The sequence below is a fragment of the Calypte anna genome, chromosome 2 (assembly GCF_003957555.1).
Source record: "Calypte anna isolate BGI_N300 chromosome 2, bCalAnn1_v1.p, whole genome shotgun sequence".
Classification (NCBI taxonomy): domain Eukaryota; kingdom Metazoa; phylum Chordata; class Aves; order Apodiformes; family Trochilidae; genus Calypte; species Calypte anna.
Genome location: NC_044245.1, coordinates 55997695 through 56014641, shown reverse-complemented (window position 1 = coordinate 56014641; position 16947 = coordinate 55997695). Strand labels below are relative to the sequence as shown.

General features: G+C 40.2%; 1 protein-coding gene across 5 annotated transcripts in view; it reads right to left on the bottom strand.

The window, feature by feature from the left end:
- The window catches only part of CAPN7 (calpain 7), a 34657-nt gene extending 22508 nt beyond the window's left edge, over window positions 1-12149 (bottom strand). Inside the window, exons 1-5 of one of the 5 annotated variants that reach the window (XM_030444548.1) lie at window positions 11923-12149; window positions 6731-6839; window positions 5034-5191; window positions 2785-2852; window positions 1481-1681 (exon numbers count right to left, since the gene is read on the bottom strand). In XM_030444548.1, coding sequence (XP_030300408.1) covers window positions 1481-1681; window positions 2785-2852; window positions 5034-5191; window positions 6731-6839; window positions 11923-12024 — 638 coding nt within the window. In that variant the 5' untranslated portion in view covers window positions 12025-12149. Of the gene's footprint in view, window positions 1-1480; window positions 1682-2784; window positions 2853-4992; window positions 5192-6730; window positions 6840-11922 lie in introns of all 5 variants that reach the window. The other 4 variants (XM_030444551.1, XM_030444552.1, XM_030444549.1 and 1 more) reach the window with 4 other exon arrangements.
- Between the last annotated feature and the right edge of the window lie 4798 nt (window positions 12150-16947).

Here is a 16947-nt window from a genome sequence, read left to right as displayed (position 1 = left end):
CTTTCTAAGACTAGGTTCCAGAAAGTAGCAACAAAATTAGTTTTTAAAAACTAACAAGAGACAAGGCTTCTGAAAACAGGAGAACTATTTGAAAATGAAAGTACCACTGTAGTTATCTGGGTTTGAAACATGCAGTACTTGATGATTCAGTTACTATTTCTGCAAGCAGGTACCTGCAGGTAAGTCACTATGCTGGGAGAGAAGCAATTATCAGCCAAAAACCTCTTTATAGTTCTAGAAGCCACATACAAATACGTTTATCTAAACATAATTCCTTAACTCCCTAAAAGCCTCTCATTAAAGAGTGTCTTAGGATAAACTGACAGCAATTAACAACTAGCAACACTTAGATTCCATCTAACTGGGGCAAAAACTTTTGTCAAATAACAAACGGTAGTGTAAATGTTTATTACTATATTCTTGACTAAAGTGCACAGACCACTTTCTAAAAAAAAAGAGAATGATTATTAAATGTGGACGTAATTTAAGTTTCAAACAAGGAGTTAACTGCAAAGGGTATGTGAAATATTTTTAAATTAGATTGTGATTAAAGATGTGAAAAAACTTGAAGTTCTCTTGCAGAAATGAAAAAACAACAACAAAAAGTGAAAAAAGTACCCAAAGCATCCACAAAACCAGAAACATTCACTGCACAGGCAACACAAGAAAAAAAAAAAAAAAAAGTGAAGTTTTATTTTCGGCAATGCTTAATGTTCTGCAACATTTCCAACACATTTACATTGCTATCTTCGTGACCATATTCTCAGTCCATTTAATTACCCCAAAGCCAACAAGCAGATTAAGTATTTTATGACCAAATACTTGACAATGTTGAGCACCACCTCTCTCACAATCCTTTTTATTGCATGGGGAGCAGGAGGGTTAAAACACCTATCAGACAAGGCATGGGTTTTTTGTTTCTTTTTTTAAAAAAATATATTTGATAGCTTTCAAAATTCATGTTTTAGTTTACAGGCTTTATGGATTAATTGTAGCTTATTCCTGCTATCATAAAAAACAAAGCAAAAGGTACTGGATGTAACAGAAGTCACAGATCTATAAAATATTATGCTTCCTCAATTTCCAGTTAAGTAGTGTTACCAAAAAAAAAAAAACCAACACCTTTCTACCTTAGCTTCTCAGAGACAGATCTTTCATGAGCTCAGCAGGTAGGTTATGTTTAACATATAAAAAAATGAGGCTATGAAAAATAATCCTGGGGGCCAGCTACAGGAAATTGTTCTCTAAATACAAACTAGAAAAGTGTGCTCTGTGAATAAAAGCCATGAATTACATTACCACAGAGAATACAACAATTTATTAATGTGTAGGTAACACCAGCAATGGGGTTTCTAAGAAGTGGTTTTCCAACTCTGTTGTATATACCTCATGCTTCAGCTATTTCAATCAACCATGTGAGATACACAAAGGATCTGAGAACAAATTATTAATATTTTGGAAAAACTTCTCTTCAACTTACCTGAGTACTTCAATCTCCTCTGCAGTGTATCTCTGACCTTGAGATTCACTAGCCTGTACTGCTCTGATTGTCTGTGGTCTATCGTTTAAAGAAAAATCTGGTCCCAATGGAAAGAATGTTCTCACTGGCTGATTTGGTTTCGCTGCAGTTGACTTCTCCTTCTGAGATGACTTTGACACAGATTCCTTCAGTGCCTCTGCTCTAAAGTAATTAAAAATGCATTTTGTTTAAAAGAATGATAAAAATACAGTAATCTCTCAATTATTTAATTGCTTGGCTTATGTTCCTGCATATATTAAATGGAATGAACAAACATCCAAATTGACCAGTACTACTCTTCCTAAGAAAAATCAATTTCTGATGTCAGTACTTTTTTATTTTCCTGTTCTAAAGTTAACTAAAATATAGTATTTCCAATTCATATATAACCCTCTTTTGGCAGAACTTCTTAGATTTTCATTGCCTTTAAATTATGCTAATAGAAGAATCTGTCTAAGTGTTCATTATCTGGAACCTCAGAAAAAGACCAATGAAACAAAGAAAACTGATTTGCATCCTCTCACGCCTTAAGTCCTGAAGTTGTAGTGCAGCTACAATAGCAGTAAAAAACACACTAACATTCTCACAACCCAGGACTTCAATTGCTTGAAGATTTTATATTCAGGAGGCATATTTTGTTGTTGTTGGATTAAGCTTCTGGATAGCAACATATATGCAAAACATCGGTTGTTGGGTTTTTTTGTACACAGACTGAGAAGTGCTGAAAATCACCTTATACTGAAACCTAGCCCAACATAGTCCAATAATTTGCCACCATACAGTTGATTTGAGAGACACTGACCTTACACTCATGCAACTTATTTCAGATATAAACTTCACTCCAGTAAATCTACCCATACAATTATATGGATACTGTCAAGGTAAGTATTTCTCAGTTTCCAAGCTGTCTTTCTTACACAGGAGCACTGACATCCTGACTTAGTGATGGCCTAAATTCTGCATTTTTATAGAAGCCAAAAATTGTAGTCAAAGTCTGACTTTTAACTCTGAAGCCTAAGTGGTACTAATGAACTCAGTGTTCTCCTAATTTTGCATGTCCCAACATTCCCAGAGGACTGGCACAACAGCTACTATATTCACTGCTCACACAGCTGGCAGCTGTCTCCAAGGAGAACTCTTCAGAACCTAAGCCTACACAGGATCCATACTCTTAGCAGTCCATAGCAGACACTGGATGAAGAATCCATCTCAGACTGCACTCAGACCTGACAGCTGATACATTTACTAACACTGGCAATACTCACCTATCCAGTGCTTGTCGAGCCAGCTGTTTCAGTTTTGACTGGAGGCCTGCTTCTGCAGTTTCAGTAGCCTTAAGTGTAAAATAAAAGAAAAAGCTACACAACCATAAAAGATGCAGGCTTTATAGACTCAGTTTGTCAAATTTCACACAAACTGTAACTAGCTATTTTTTCCAATTCTCTTTTGAAATGAACAAATATTTTTTAATCCTTATATCAACATAAAAAACATATTAAGTAAGCAAGTATCATTTTGTTCTTCTAGTTCATGGAAGAAAAGTAACATTTAAAACCTTAATCATGGTCAACAGTATATATACAAAGTATCTGCCAGAAGAATTAACCATATTAAAACACTACAGGCAGAAAGAACACAAAAACAAATGTTAGGTATACTGCTGAGTTAAAATGTGCTACAATACTTTTCCCAAATAATGAAAAAATAATTATGTTAATTTAGGAAACAAAAATACAATAAAAAAATCAGAATGTGTACTTTCAGAAAGTACAAACAAGACTGCTTGCAAGTTAAAAATTTTGTTCTTGCCCATCTTAAGGCATAAAATAACCTATGACAGTGCAGCAAAAGAGGTTATCAAGAATGTTAAGTTCTATTCCCAATTGGGAGGTCATCTATGACAGTTTACTCATAAAGCCAGTTTATGCTTTTGTTTTCCTTACAGATAAAGCATAGCTACTGCAGATGAAACCATCTGAAAGAGGCAAGACACAAGGCGTTGTTTCTCCTGTGACACCCACAAGCACGTTCCAGGTTCTAACTTTGTACATTCTATCAGGTCAGCTACGGCAACTAATGAAACAAAAGGCAAGCTACTTTCATCCCGAGAAACAAAACTAGAAATATCCTCTTTAAGGATCTATTTTCATTTGCAAACAAATCACACTCTGGAGCTCTTGGCTGGAGAAAACTTTGAAAGATGTATGAAGGTAAGCAGTGGAAAGGGAACACCAGCAGATACATCTAGAAGTCTAAAAAAGGAAGAACAGCTGCTCTTCCAGTACTTCAAGAATAAGGAAGAAACAAATCTCTCCATCTCAATATATTGAGGAGAAAGACAGAAGTAAAGCTGCAAGATAGCAGAGTTCCTTCAGTCTTCTTCCATTCTGGGATTTTGATCACCCTGAGGAATTATGCCTACAACCATCTTAACAAAATAATATGCTAGTCATCACGAAAAGAAATTTCAGCAGTATCTGTACCTAATGAAACAGCAGTTGTTAATATGTGAGAATTTCAGACCAAATTATATATATATAATATTGGCATGCACTGACACAACAGAAAGAGGAACACAGCAGAGGATAAAGAGCATGCTGCTGCAGTAGAATTTATGTAATAGTCTTAAGATTTCTGCTTCAACAGCTCAAGTGGAAAAACTAGAGCAGTTCTCCTAATTCTTTATCTGGTTACATTGTATCACCATGGTTTTTTTAGTCTACATAAAAACAGTTCACAGATTCAGAGAAAAGGAGATTTTACTATAGCACATAGAAAGAGTCACATTCCCCTTAGAAACAGCCCATACTTATTTAGATTATAAAAACAGAAGAAAAGTGAAAAACAGACTTGGTGGAGTTACATTATGATGGTGAGCTCTTCCTGCAATGCGTAACTAAGGCAAATGGACTCGAGAAAAAAGCAGTACCTGTAATTACAGTCTCTGTCATTCATATAAAGGCCAATTCATCCTTACCATCAGTTTCAGTGTGAATTGAATTCAGTTGTAACATCTTTAATGTTGAGCACTGAGTAATCAAGTAGTATCTTTACTAGTTTTGGAATCGGTAGACCACTGTCTTCAGAATGTAAAAATTTCCCTTAAATTACTTCCCTTAATATAGTTGGAAAGTAACACAGTTGACACATTAGCAAGTTATCTTCAGTTTTAACTGTTTTTAGTTTCTGGTTTAGTGTTGCATTCAGTCCAGGACAAAAAATAACTTGAAAAAAATTTCCAGAGTATTTCCAGTTTTCAGCATAATCCATTTCAGGAAAAATATGTAATTCACAAGTCCCATTTACAGTGTTGAATAACAACATAGCATAAAGACTGGAAGAAACATTTTAAAAAAAAAAAAAAAGGGGGGAAATAAAAGATTAAAAAATGGCTTTTAGAAATACAGGTACTCCATTTTTTTAAGCCAGCCTTTTAAGGGTCAGTCACTTGTGTAAGTGGAAGAAATTCTTACCATCACATAATTCCACCAAGTTAACCTGTAGCTTAACATACTGTTTTCAAACAGAGTTCCACCGCTTCTGTGTACAACTCTATAGCTTCTTCTGCATTCCCTTTATCATCTTCATCAAAAGCCTGTGTAACTAGGAAGTGAGCACGCTCCAAGTCCAATTGCTGTTTCGACTTCAGAGGATCCGTGTTCTGTGACTGAACTAAATGAAAGAGAGAGTATTTAGCTTTCTACAGCAGCAGACATGTGAAAACATCCTTAACATGATCCTGAAACACTAGCAGTTCTAACCAGATGAGAAACACCTGCTTTTTGGCTGGAAATGAAATTTTTCTAAACTTCACTAAAAGCATCTTTGCAAGGATAAGAACATATGGCCACGCCTCAAAGCAGACATCTCAAATAAAGGAAATAAAACCTCTTTCACACTACACTAAGGACAAAGATACTTGATTCTATAAAACACATCACCTATGGTAATGTACAAGTTCCTGAGACATCTTTCTCATTTAATACCTTTGTTAACAACCTGAAGGAGAAAATGGAGCACACCTTCACCAAGGCTGCAGACCCCACCAAACTGTTTCACTCAAGAACACAGTTGCTTTTCGAAGGGACACAGACAAGCTGGAGTAATGCGTGAATAGGAACCTCAGGAAAATCAACCAGGACAAATCCCTGCATCTGGGAACAGACTAACGTTCTGCAGGGTACAGCTGTGCAAAGAAGGGCCTGAGGTCCTACAGGACACCTGGGTGAGCCCAAGCAAGCAGGCCCCTGGCAGCACTGAAGGCTAACAGCACCCCAGCTTGTGTCAACAGGTCCCCAATGATGGCTGAAGGACTCGGCCTTTTCAGAAGAAGCTGAGGGAAGGGGCTTGTCAAGACAGGAAGGAGAGATGGCTTTTGGGGAGACCTAGTAATAACCTGATAGTACCTCCAAGGTTATCAAGAAAATGGACTCAGGCTCTTCACTGGAATGCAAAGAAAGGGAATGAAAGACAGTGGCAGTGAAATAAAGCGGGAGAATCCAACTAGGTATAACTACATACTTTAAAAAAAAATTATACAACTGAAAAAAAACTTTAGAAAGATAACTGCTCTCTGGAACAAGGGCCCAGAGGCACTGGGGCATTTCTGTCCTTTGCCATTCCCAGGACCTGACTGCACCTGAGCAATCTGGTTCAAAAATCAGTATTTACTGTGCTTTAAGCAGGAGACTGATCTCTAGACCTCCTAAGGTCCCTTTTTAACCAAGTGATTCTACAGTCCTAACTGAGAATTGCAGGTGTGCAAAATTTGAGATTTTGTTCTAAGCATAAACACTGAAACTGGAAACAAAAAGAAACCCTCATGAAAGCAAAGAGCTCTTCTGCTCTTTCAACAATGATACATAAATACCAGAACCTACTTGCTTCAAATCCATCATACAGCTGAGACTTAGATGTGAGTTTTGATTTGCTCCTGATCAATTTTTATTACTATATTTAATTACTTTCTCAGGCTTGCTCTGCAGATGCATTTTCTAAAAGTATTTAAAAGGAATGAATGCCCACACCTCAGTCCTTAGGAAATGTCAGAGAAAACTGACCTGTTCACTGTATTGTGGTCCTTCAAAAAGGCCAAGAAAATCAGTATAAGGAAGAACAGAGCAAACATCATTGATACATAGTTCACACCACTGAAAGGCTTTCCAGTCAATTAATTTAAGCAATGATCTAATTAGAAAGCTCCTTACCTACCTGCTGAATGGAGAGCTTGAACTCTCTCCAAGTACTCATTTATTTTTTCTTGAATGTTTTCCAAGTTCGACCCTGCCATCCCAGCATAAATCAAGGCTTGTGCGGCTTCCTACAGAGAGGAATTTGACACGAAGTTAGTGGTTGATGCCTAGAAAATCACTTTCCATTAACAGAGGGCCTACAGCAGCCATGAGCTGCATGAAAGCAAGCCTCTACATCTGCAAAGAGATTCAGTAGCTGAAGGGAAACTGCTGGAAAGAACAAGCTATAAATAAGATAACGTTTATTTTTTCACAAATGGGCAAAACTATAGGGCTGCACAAAAAAAAAAAAAAAACAACAAACTTTTGAGGCTCTATAAAGCCAGGTCTTACACCTATCTGTATAGCAATGCATGGAATTAGAAGACTATAAGTTAAGTTTTTCAAGCATGTGATGAAATCAACTAAGTAATCTCACAAGCCACAATGTGCTTTTTATTTTTAAAGCTGCAGACTTAAGGTTAGGGAAAAAATAATGCTACAGAATAGTTATTTGCATTTATGCAAACAATAATGAAATAATGAAATAGCAATAATGAAAGATAATAATGAAAGCAAACCAATATAAAGGCTTTTAAAAATCAAGTGCACAGAATTTTAGTGTATATAGTCCTTTCTTGTAGTATTATATGAATGTATTAAATCTGAAAAGTCTACAAATTTAAAGCTTTCTAGCTTCTCAAACTTTGCTTTTGAATAGTTTGTATGTACACAAAACACCTGATAGTGATATAAGTCTACTTCCAGGTAGGAGTCTAGGTCTCCAGCTCAGAAGCACAGTATATAATCCTCACTGAGGTTTTTTCTATACTACACAAATCTATTAAGAAAAAACGCCTTCAATGGCATAAGCTGTCTATCCATTCACTAGATTTATGAAAAACATGCAAAGTTTGGCAGGGTTGTAATAAAAAGACATGGGTGGAGAATGCAAATTTGTCACTAACAAAAATGAGGATAAAAACCTTACTTTGTCCTGATTATTGGCATGGAAGAAATCCCACATTTTTGTAGCAGCACTCATCTTACCAGAAGCAGTAGAAGAGAGAAGGCAGTCACGTTGCAGGTTGAGTATGTAGGAAGCAGAACAATAACTGCTGCTCCACAAAAATCGTGTTCACAGAAGCTGCTGTACATAGGGCAAGCACAGAGCCATGGCTTGAGATCGAGTCTCTTGCATGCTTCATGGCCATGACTTTTGTCAAGCTTAGCAGTTTGCTCCATTACACCTCTGCCTAGTTTGTCCAAGCTTAAAACTGATCCTGATACAACCTGTACTGGTAATAAGGATAAATTTTCACTGTCAATCACCACAGAACCAAGTACTACATGCTCCCCCTCAACATCTATCACCACATTATTACAAATAAATGTACACAGCAGCATAAAACGAAACAGAAGTACCGTTCCATTTATATGCCGCAATTAACTACCATTAAGGTTTAGCATACAATTATTTTTTTGTGGAAAAAACCCCCAAACACTAGAGAGTTTCAAAGGATATATATATTTGTCTGTGATACATCACAAGCAGAGAGTGAAAAAAACAGATGTGGTATCATAATAATAAGTTGTCTACGTATGATGCAAAGAACAAATGCGGCTCTTCACACTGGTGCTAGAAAAACAACACATAACGGATGTTGCTACTGTGATTTCAAGCACAACTGATCTACCTGATTGAAACATATTGAAAACATCCTTTTATAAATTAAGACTTTAAAGGACTGAAGCAATTGACCCAACTGCCTGCAGAGCCAGCACGCCAACTGTTTCCAGTCACAAGATGGACATGCAGTTTACAGCTGGTATTTATCATCTCTTCAATACCACCTCTTCTTTGGCATGAGTAGTGTGCCCCAGTTGCACTAAGCTACCTACTGATCATCATTTTGCCAGTTGCTAATTGCTGGCCAAGAGTAAAACTTAGCCACAGTCATCAGGAATTTTACAGAAGTCGTCGAGTGCCTAAATATGTTTGGGATTTCTGTGTAACACCATTAACAAGCTACTCTAAGCTGGTTCACATGTAGCCCTCCTCTAGGGATCTATCAAACTTAAATGATAGCAGAAAGTGACCAGCACACGCTAGCCATAGGAACTCCATTCAGCCAGGTCCATTTGTTGTCTATTGGTAATAAATAGCAGCATTTCCCATGCTTCATATTTAATGTCAAGTTCTTGCAGAACTCAGCTCATCACCCAACTGTTCTACATGCTTAGTAATGGCAGCAGTGGGCTCTGAACTGCCGAAAGTAGTTGGTAAGAAAGTTGGTGACAGGGTCAGAGCTTATCTGCAAAAAAATCAGTTTTACTGAAAAAAAAAAAAAGTAAATTTGCATAAACTACCCATAGACTACTAGATAATATTTTGCAACTACACTTGTGTAAGCTAACATTGACAGTCCAGAAAGCCAAACCTACCTCGGCTATATCATAAAGCATTCTGCTTTAACAATACTGTTGAGTTTGCTCTGACTTCTCCTAATCACCGTGTGTGTGTGTGTATATATATATACATACAGGTGTTGAGTATTCTAACCTCATCTGACCTAAAAGTCACTACCTGACATTGGACCATTAAAGTCACCTGTCTGAATACCAGAAGTCTTAGCTGTAGGAGTTCAGATTCAAACCTTGCCTCATACAAAGCAATGTCCATAATCATTCTGCCCTGTGACCCAGCTTTGCAAACCAGAAAACCTTGTCTAGATTCCACTCCTTTGAGATGCACCAATATTGCCAGGGATGCACTCCTGCATCTCGAAAGAACATCACCTATATACAGCCAGTAAAAAATATTTTTCCATACACCGCACAAATACATACAAGAGTGAACATATGAACAAAAAGATGGTTTTCTTCTGAAAAGCATTTGATAATTTTTTCAGATATATTGAGAAATGTAGTGTAATAATGTAGTGCTGTGCACCACTATCAGACCACACACATGCAGGCAGAGCTTATCAGCATTCTTATGGGTAACTGTAACCTTGAAATGCATAGATATATATACACTAAGCTCACATACTTACATCAATAACCAGATAAAAAACAGATACTCCTCTTGCCATCCTTTACTAAACTCTATATGTATAGCTCAACATGATAATAAAACTATGGGTTTTTTCTCATTTCAAAGACACCTAATACTCATGAAGCAAAAGGCCAACTACAGAGTTCCTGACAACAAGTTAATGGAAAAGAATTACTTAGGTAGGAAAATGGAATATGTGGAATTATAGAAATCTCTTCTCACAGTTAAGTAGTAAAGGCAGGACGAGATGAAGTTTTAACATAATTTTGCAAAACATAAATTCAACAAAATGAGACATCTTTCACAGGTAAAGATGAATAATGGTTGCACAGAATCTAGTAAATAGACCTTAAAAAGTCGATGGATACAATCATAGAAGGGTTTGGGTTGGAAGGGACCTTAAAGGTCACGTAGTTCCAAGCCCCCTGCCACTGGCAGGGACACCTACTAGATCAGGTTGCTCCATTCAACCTGGCCCTGAACACTTCCAGGGAGGTGGCATCATTAACTTCCCTAGGCAACCTGTGCCAGTGTGTCACCACCCTCACAGGAAAGAATTTATTCCTAATAGCTAATCTAAATCTACCCTCTTCCAAATTAAAACTGCTATCCTTCATCCTATCATTACACACTCTGATAAGGAGTCCATCCCCATCTTTATTGCATGTGCATTCAAGTACTAGATGGCTGCTACAAACTCTGTCCAAAGCCTTCTCTCCATCAGGCTGAACAACCCCAACTCTCTCAGCCTGTCCCTATAGGAGAGCTCATCCAGCACCCTGATTATCTTTGTGGCTCTCTCCTCTGGACCTGCTCAAGAAGGTCCATGCCTTTCTTAAGCTGGGGACCTGAAAGATAAGTGCAATACTCCAGGTCGGGTTGGTCTCACAAGAGCAGAAGGGGAGGATCACCTCTCTGTACCTGCTGGCCATGCTTCTTTGATGCAGCCCAGGATACAGTTGGCTTTCTGGGCTGCAAGCGCACACTGGACATAGTGATACAAATATTAATAAATATTTTATTTTATGGGAAGAGGGAAGGTGTATGTTGATGGTTGGACATGGTGATCTTGAGGTTGTTTCCAACCATGACAATTCTGCTACCTCATGGTGAGCCTCTCATCAACAAATCACCCCCAGGTCCTTTTCCTCAAGACTGCTCTCATCTGGGTTGAGAATGGATTAAGATACCTGAGATATTGAGCAAGACACTGAATAAGCATCATCACACCCCTGATTACAGCAACCTGAAGCTGTGTTGAAATAATAAAATCAGAACCCTAACACACCACAGGTAGCTTGTGATCTGAGGTTACCGTACTGCAGAGCATCTTGCATTTCACCACTTACTTCTCTACCTACTTGACGACTGATTATACAACAGTCACTTGCAACTCAAAGAATAAATACCCACTTGCAGCTTTCAAAAATGCTCAGCACCTTACATCTCCAAGATAAAACTGAACGGTTTTCCAGGCCTGACAGGGGTAGGGAGACACCGGGAATGAAACTGGAGAACCATCAGGGCAGAGATGTTTTTAGCCAGGTTAAGAGGAAGCTTTCCCAAAACTCTGAAGGGGTTGTTTCCAGCAGCTGGCAGAAGTGCTTTTCAGACCTGGCAGACCCGCTTTTCAAACACTGTAGCTGAACTGCTACCCTTAAGACTACCAGTAAACAGCAGCACAGAGACAGTACTTGTTCCCACCTTTAAATAAATAAGACACAAGGAAAACCCATTTCACAACCTGTCCTGAAAGACGCTGCTTCTCCTGATAAACTTCAGAAGCGCACACCCGGCCTTCCGATTTCTTCTCCGCCAGAACTGCCACGTCCTTCCCGAGGCAGGCAGCCTTCGGACCCCGGGGCAGAGGGCGGAGCGGAGAGGCGGAGAGAGCGTTAACCCAGCGCACCTTTCCCCGCCGGCAAGGCCGGGACAGACTGGGCCGGGCCGCAGGGGCACGGCAGAGACACCCTCCCCCTCCTTCCCCGGGCCCTTGGAGGGGTGAGGGGAGGAGGGCAAATCCCCCGGTAGCTCCATGGCTTTAGGGCGGCGATAAGGAAGAGGACACCGGCACTCTGAGGCAATCGGCTACCGCCGGCCGGCCCCTTCCGTACCTTGTAGTAGAAGACGGCTTCCTGGTAGCGTCCACTCTGGTCCCGCTGCACTGCCAGTTGCGCGAACTTCACCGCGTCCAGCTCCAGCGTATTGGCATCCATGGCCGGCTCCCTCCGGGAGCCAACAGCGGCTGGAGAGCCTGTCCAAGCTCCCCTGTCCGCCTCCCCGGCCCCTTCGCTCTCTCCCTCCTTCCTGACCCGGCCGCCAGCCCCGCCTCCATCCCGGCCGCCTTCTCCCCCCCTGGCTACACCCCCCCGCCCTGACTGCGGCTGCCCAGCCTCGCCCCGTCCCGCCCCGCCCAGAGACTCTCTGGGGCGTGGGTGGGAGAAGAGGGGGGGATAAGGGGACGAGCTGCGCACGCGCACAGAAGCGGTTTTTGGGGTGGGTGGTGGGTTTTTTTCGTTTTTTCTGTTGTGTTTTTTTTCCGACCGCCCCCTTCTTCGGCTTTCACTGTGTGCGAAGGCGGTTGGGCCTTGCTAGCGGGCGGGCGGCGTTGCGTACGCTCAGAGGCGCGTGCGTGCTGCGCGCCGGAGCTGGGTCGGTGGGGAGGGGTAGTGCGTGACCTGTCGGTGGCGGTTGAGGGGCGGCCGCGAGGTGCTATTCTCCCTTCCCTCAGCCCTCTCCTCCCTCTGCCCCCATCTCCTCCCTTTTGAGAGCCCCAAGAGAGGTGGAGCCCGAGCGGCTGGGATAAGGGGAATCACAGATTGTTCCTGCTGAGTTTTCCCAGTGGGTGTTTGAGGGTTTTCTGGGCTTGGTTGGGGTTTTTTGTTTGTTTTTTGTATTTTTGTTTATGTTTATGTTTACTCACTTTTTAAATAGAGGTGCTTGAAATGCTTGGTTTCTTCTTCAAAGGCCGCAGATGTAGAGGTGGGTGTTTTAGTCCTTGTTCAGAGCTAATGCGTTGCTCTTCAGGACAGGTTGGTTTCTAGTATTGTAGTGAGCGTTTTCAGTATATGTCTGTATGTTGTACAAATGTAAAGCAGAAAATAAATAAGAAAAGGTGTACTGAACTTCCCCCCCTATAAAAAAGTTAACACTTCGGGTGTAATTCAGGATGGCAGTTCTGTAGCCTAGATTTCTTATCTGGGATGTTAAGATTTTTTTTCCCCTCTCTCTTCCCTCCTTTCCCTCCTTCCTTCCTAGTAGATTAGGTGGAAACTGCTCTCCTTGGCAGGTGTCTGCCAGCGCTTCATTTCTTATTTGCACTGTAGCATCTGCATTCTGCTCTCCCCAGCCTGTGTTGCAGGAGGAATTTCTGAGGCTCTGCTGGTCTGAGAGCCTGGGCTGGGAAGCCTTACCTGTGTCCCTTTTGGAAGCAGCATCTGCAGAGCTGTGCCTTAAAAGGTTGTCTCTGTGAATTAATGAATTGCAGTTTAGTGTAAAAACCAATTGAGCTATAAATTTGTGCTTTTAGAGAGTTTACTTATGACTAGTTCTTCATGGGCAAGGTTTGCCCACAAGGAGCATGGGGAACAAGTTGCACTGGGATGGGTTTCATCTTGAGATAAGATTTTTTTTGTAGTAAGAATCACCATTCATTGGAATAACCTTCCCAGGGACATGCTACAATCCCCATTATTGGAGGCTTTCAAGATGGTATTGGACAGGGTGCTGTGGCTAAGACTTCATACATATAAATTTTTGCCTTTTGCTTGTAGTAGCATTATAGTTTAGGAACCACATACTAAAATTATCTTCCTTTGTTTGTAGCTGAAGACGTGTCAGTTCTTTCCATCAACGTTGATGTACCCCAGGCATTTGAATTTTTCAGTCTATGGTTAGCTCTTGTCTTCCAAGATCCTGTGCAGAAAATAACTTGCAGTTACTAAGGTTGTTAAGTATCACATTTTGTTATTGCTTGTGCAGAAATGTTACTAGGGATGATGATGATGATGGGCAGAAGGTTGTTGCTTCAGTCACTCAAAAGTGGGCTGGAACAAGTGTTAAATGTATGCACCTGTGGTAAGAACACAATTGTATGTAAAAGCACCCTTTGGAGAAGTAAAATCTGGTATTTGCCAGTGTTACTGATTGCTGGCCTCCATTTCTCACTGAGTGCTGGATTCCACCTAGTTGACAAAAGCTTTCTCTACAGGTATGGGAGAACCCTATTTGAGCTTGCATGCATTTAAATTTACCAGTCCTCCACCCTGCATTTACACATTTATGCTTGCCCTGACCTATAATTTATTCCACTTCCCTATTGTTGCAATGCCAATTCAGCCATCTCCTTGCATAGTTTCCTGATATATCATTCTTTTCACTGACTCAAATCCATGTTCAACATCTAAGTTCTCTGCCTTGGTTTAGGTATAGGGCAAATTCAGAGTAGTTGTCTCAGCTTCCTGCAGCTTCTGGGTTGAACTCTCATCATCATTTCTGATATTTCTTGCTGGGCTTATTTTCAATTATACACATTCCTTATTGTGATGGGGTGGCTTCAGATAGTTGCCAAACTTTCCACCCCCAGAGCAGGACAGGGCTGGGAGAGGAACAGAGGAAACAGGGAAAACAGGAATGAGGAAACTTACAGGTCAAAATAAAGATAAGGAAATCGTTCACGATTTTGTTGTCGGCAAAACAAACTTCATTTGGGGAATGTAGTTTTTTGCCTATTTACATAAGCTTTTAATTACTGATTTGGGCATTGGAAAACAAAGATAACAAAAAATTAAACACTTTGGGAAAGCAGTTTTCTCGCTCTTTTTCTGTATTTAACTCCAGGCACTTCCGCTGTCCCCTTGTTGTTAACACAAGCTACTACACTCTGAAGTGATGGGTGACAGAGGCATTAGGAGTCAGTATGTAGCGGTTCCTCTTTGCCTCTCCTTTTTTCTTCCACTTTTCCTCTGTGCTTGTTTGTTTGTCATGCTCAGTTTGTGCCCCAAGGCACCGACTGCAGTCCCCTCAAGTGTGTACCTACTCCATCATGGGCTGAAGTCCATTTGGCGTTGTACCTGCTCCAGCATAGAACACCTGCTTCAGCAATATGATGCTCCAGCAGAGAAAATACTCAGCCTTCCGTGCTCCTTTGGTATCCTACACCAGCGCCCTCAGACTTAGCTTTTCCTGCCCTTTCTTGAAACTGTTTTCACAGAGGTGCAACGAACTTTGACTGGCTTAGCTTTAGCCTGCAATGAGTCCATTGCCACTGTATCTCTGTCTGGCACAAGTGTCAAAGTCTGACACTGGGCCAGCAATTAAACAAATGACATATGCACTCTTTTAAGCCCTCTGCTTTCCCTACAGGAGGGTCATAGGTGTGACCCCTTTTCCTCCCTTTTTGCTAGCAGGGCACAAAAGTTTAGCAGAACTAAGCAGTGACCTCGGTTCTGCAGTGATTGAGCATTGTCAATCACAGAGTCCAACACTGACTGAAAAACATGCTGCCTGGGATTGTATCTCTTTAGAAAGAAACCTGTCTCACATTGCACTCAAGCTTTGGCCACTTTCTGATTTGATAGCTTGCTTAACACTTCTAATAGATTACGGATATATCAAAATGGGTTAAATTTCAACTTTGCATTTTAGCATGCCAACGCCCAGCAATGTGGGAGGTTAAAAGAAAGTTCACAACATTTTGATTTAGTTAAAAATGGTCAGCTCAGTAGACTGTGGGAAGACTGATATTCTTGGGAAATCCTCAATATCAGAACAATGCTCTCTAGGTCACAAGTTAGCTAATTTGATGGAAAACTGAGTAGTTTGTCCTACTGATACTGATGATAAAGCTGATCCATAGACATTGCCTTGTAAATGTCTTGATTCTTTCGCTTAATGGGCTTACTCTAAGAATTTTTTTGCTTTAATTAAAAGGTTGCTGATTCAATACTGTAAATTCTTGTAGGATTTCAAATATCCATACTCTTTCTTATTGTCTTCCAGGGAAAGCAAGATACTGGATGGCTGAAGATCTTTTTCCATCATGAATGAACTTCATTACTGTACTAATGACATTAGACTTAATTAATTTTGGAGATACTTTTTTGGTAAAAATACTTGCATGTCCTCATGTGATGAAATCTAGATAGAAAGAACATATGTGTATGAAGGAATGTGGAAATGTATATGAAGGCTTGAGGAAAAACTTCTCAGAGTAAGTGTAATGGGAGGATGCATAGGAATTACTCCCAAAACCATTTTGACCTGTCATGGTAAGTATCTCTTTACTGAGAGAGTTTGCTCTTGTGAATGGATGTAGAGAACTAGTTTGATAGAATTTGGAGTAAATACCAAACTTTCATCTTTATCTTTCCCCTGTGTAAATACACTTATGCGCAGTCAAGCCTTTTTTTTTTTTAATATATATATTCTATATGTTATTTCAATTTTTAAGTACCAGCAAGCAACATGATTTGAGTTTGTATTTGCAGGAGACCAGACACACTATTGTAAGCAGCAGGTAAGTAGGCAGGCAGCAGGTAGATCTCACAACATTATACTAAAATAATGACATTTGCACTGAGTAGGAATGCAGCAGAAAAAATAATTACACTGAAGCCTGGGGAGCAAAAATGTATTTGTAATGGTGAGCTTCATTCAGTTGTTGCATATTCTAAACTTTTACTCTATCCTTGAAAATTTCACTTGGATTAAGTAGTTCATGTGTAGAAGTTTTTATACAGCTGGAACAAGAGAGATTTTTTGTTCACTATATTTGAATGCCGTAACCTAACCATAACTCCTTAGCTATTAATAAAACAAGGATGCCAAAAAAATCTAGTCGGTTTTTCAAATGTAAAGCCAGCTGGTTTTTTTTAACTTCTGTAAGTAACCAGAGTCTCCCTTTAGTCCTGTGGGACCATTATGCAGTATTTAACTGTGTGATAAATAACACTGAATAAAATCATAGAATCATAGAATGACTTAGGTTGGAAGGGACTTTTAAAGGTCATCTAGTCCAGCCCCCCTGCAATAAGCAGGGACATCCTCGACTAGATCAGGTTGCTCAGAGCCTTGTTGAGCTTCCCCTTGAGTATCTCCAGGGTTGATGCCTCAACTACCACTTTGGGCAACCTGTTCCA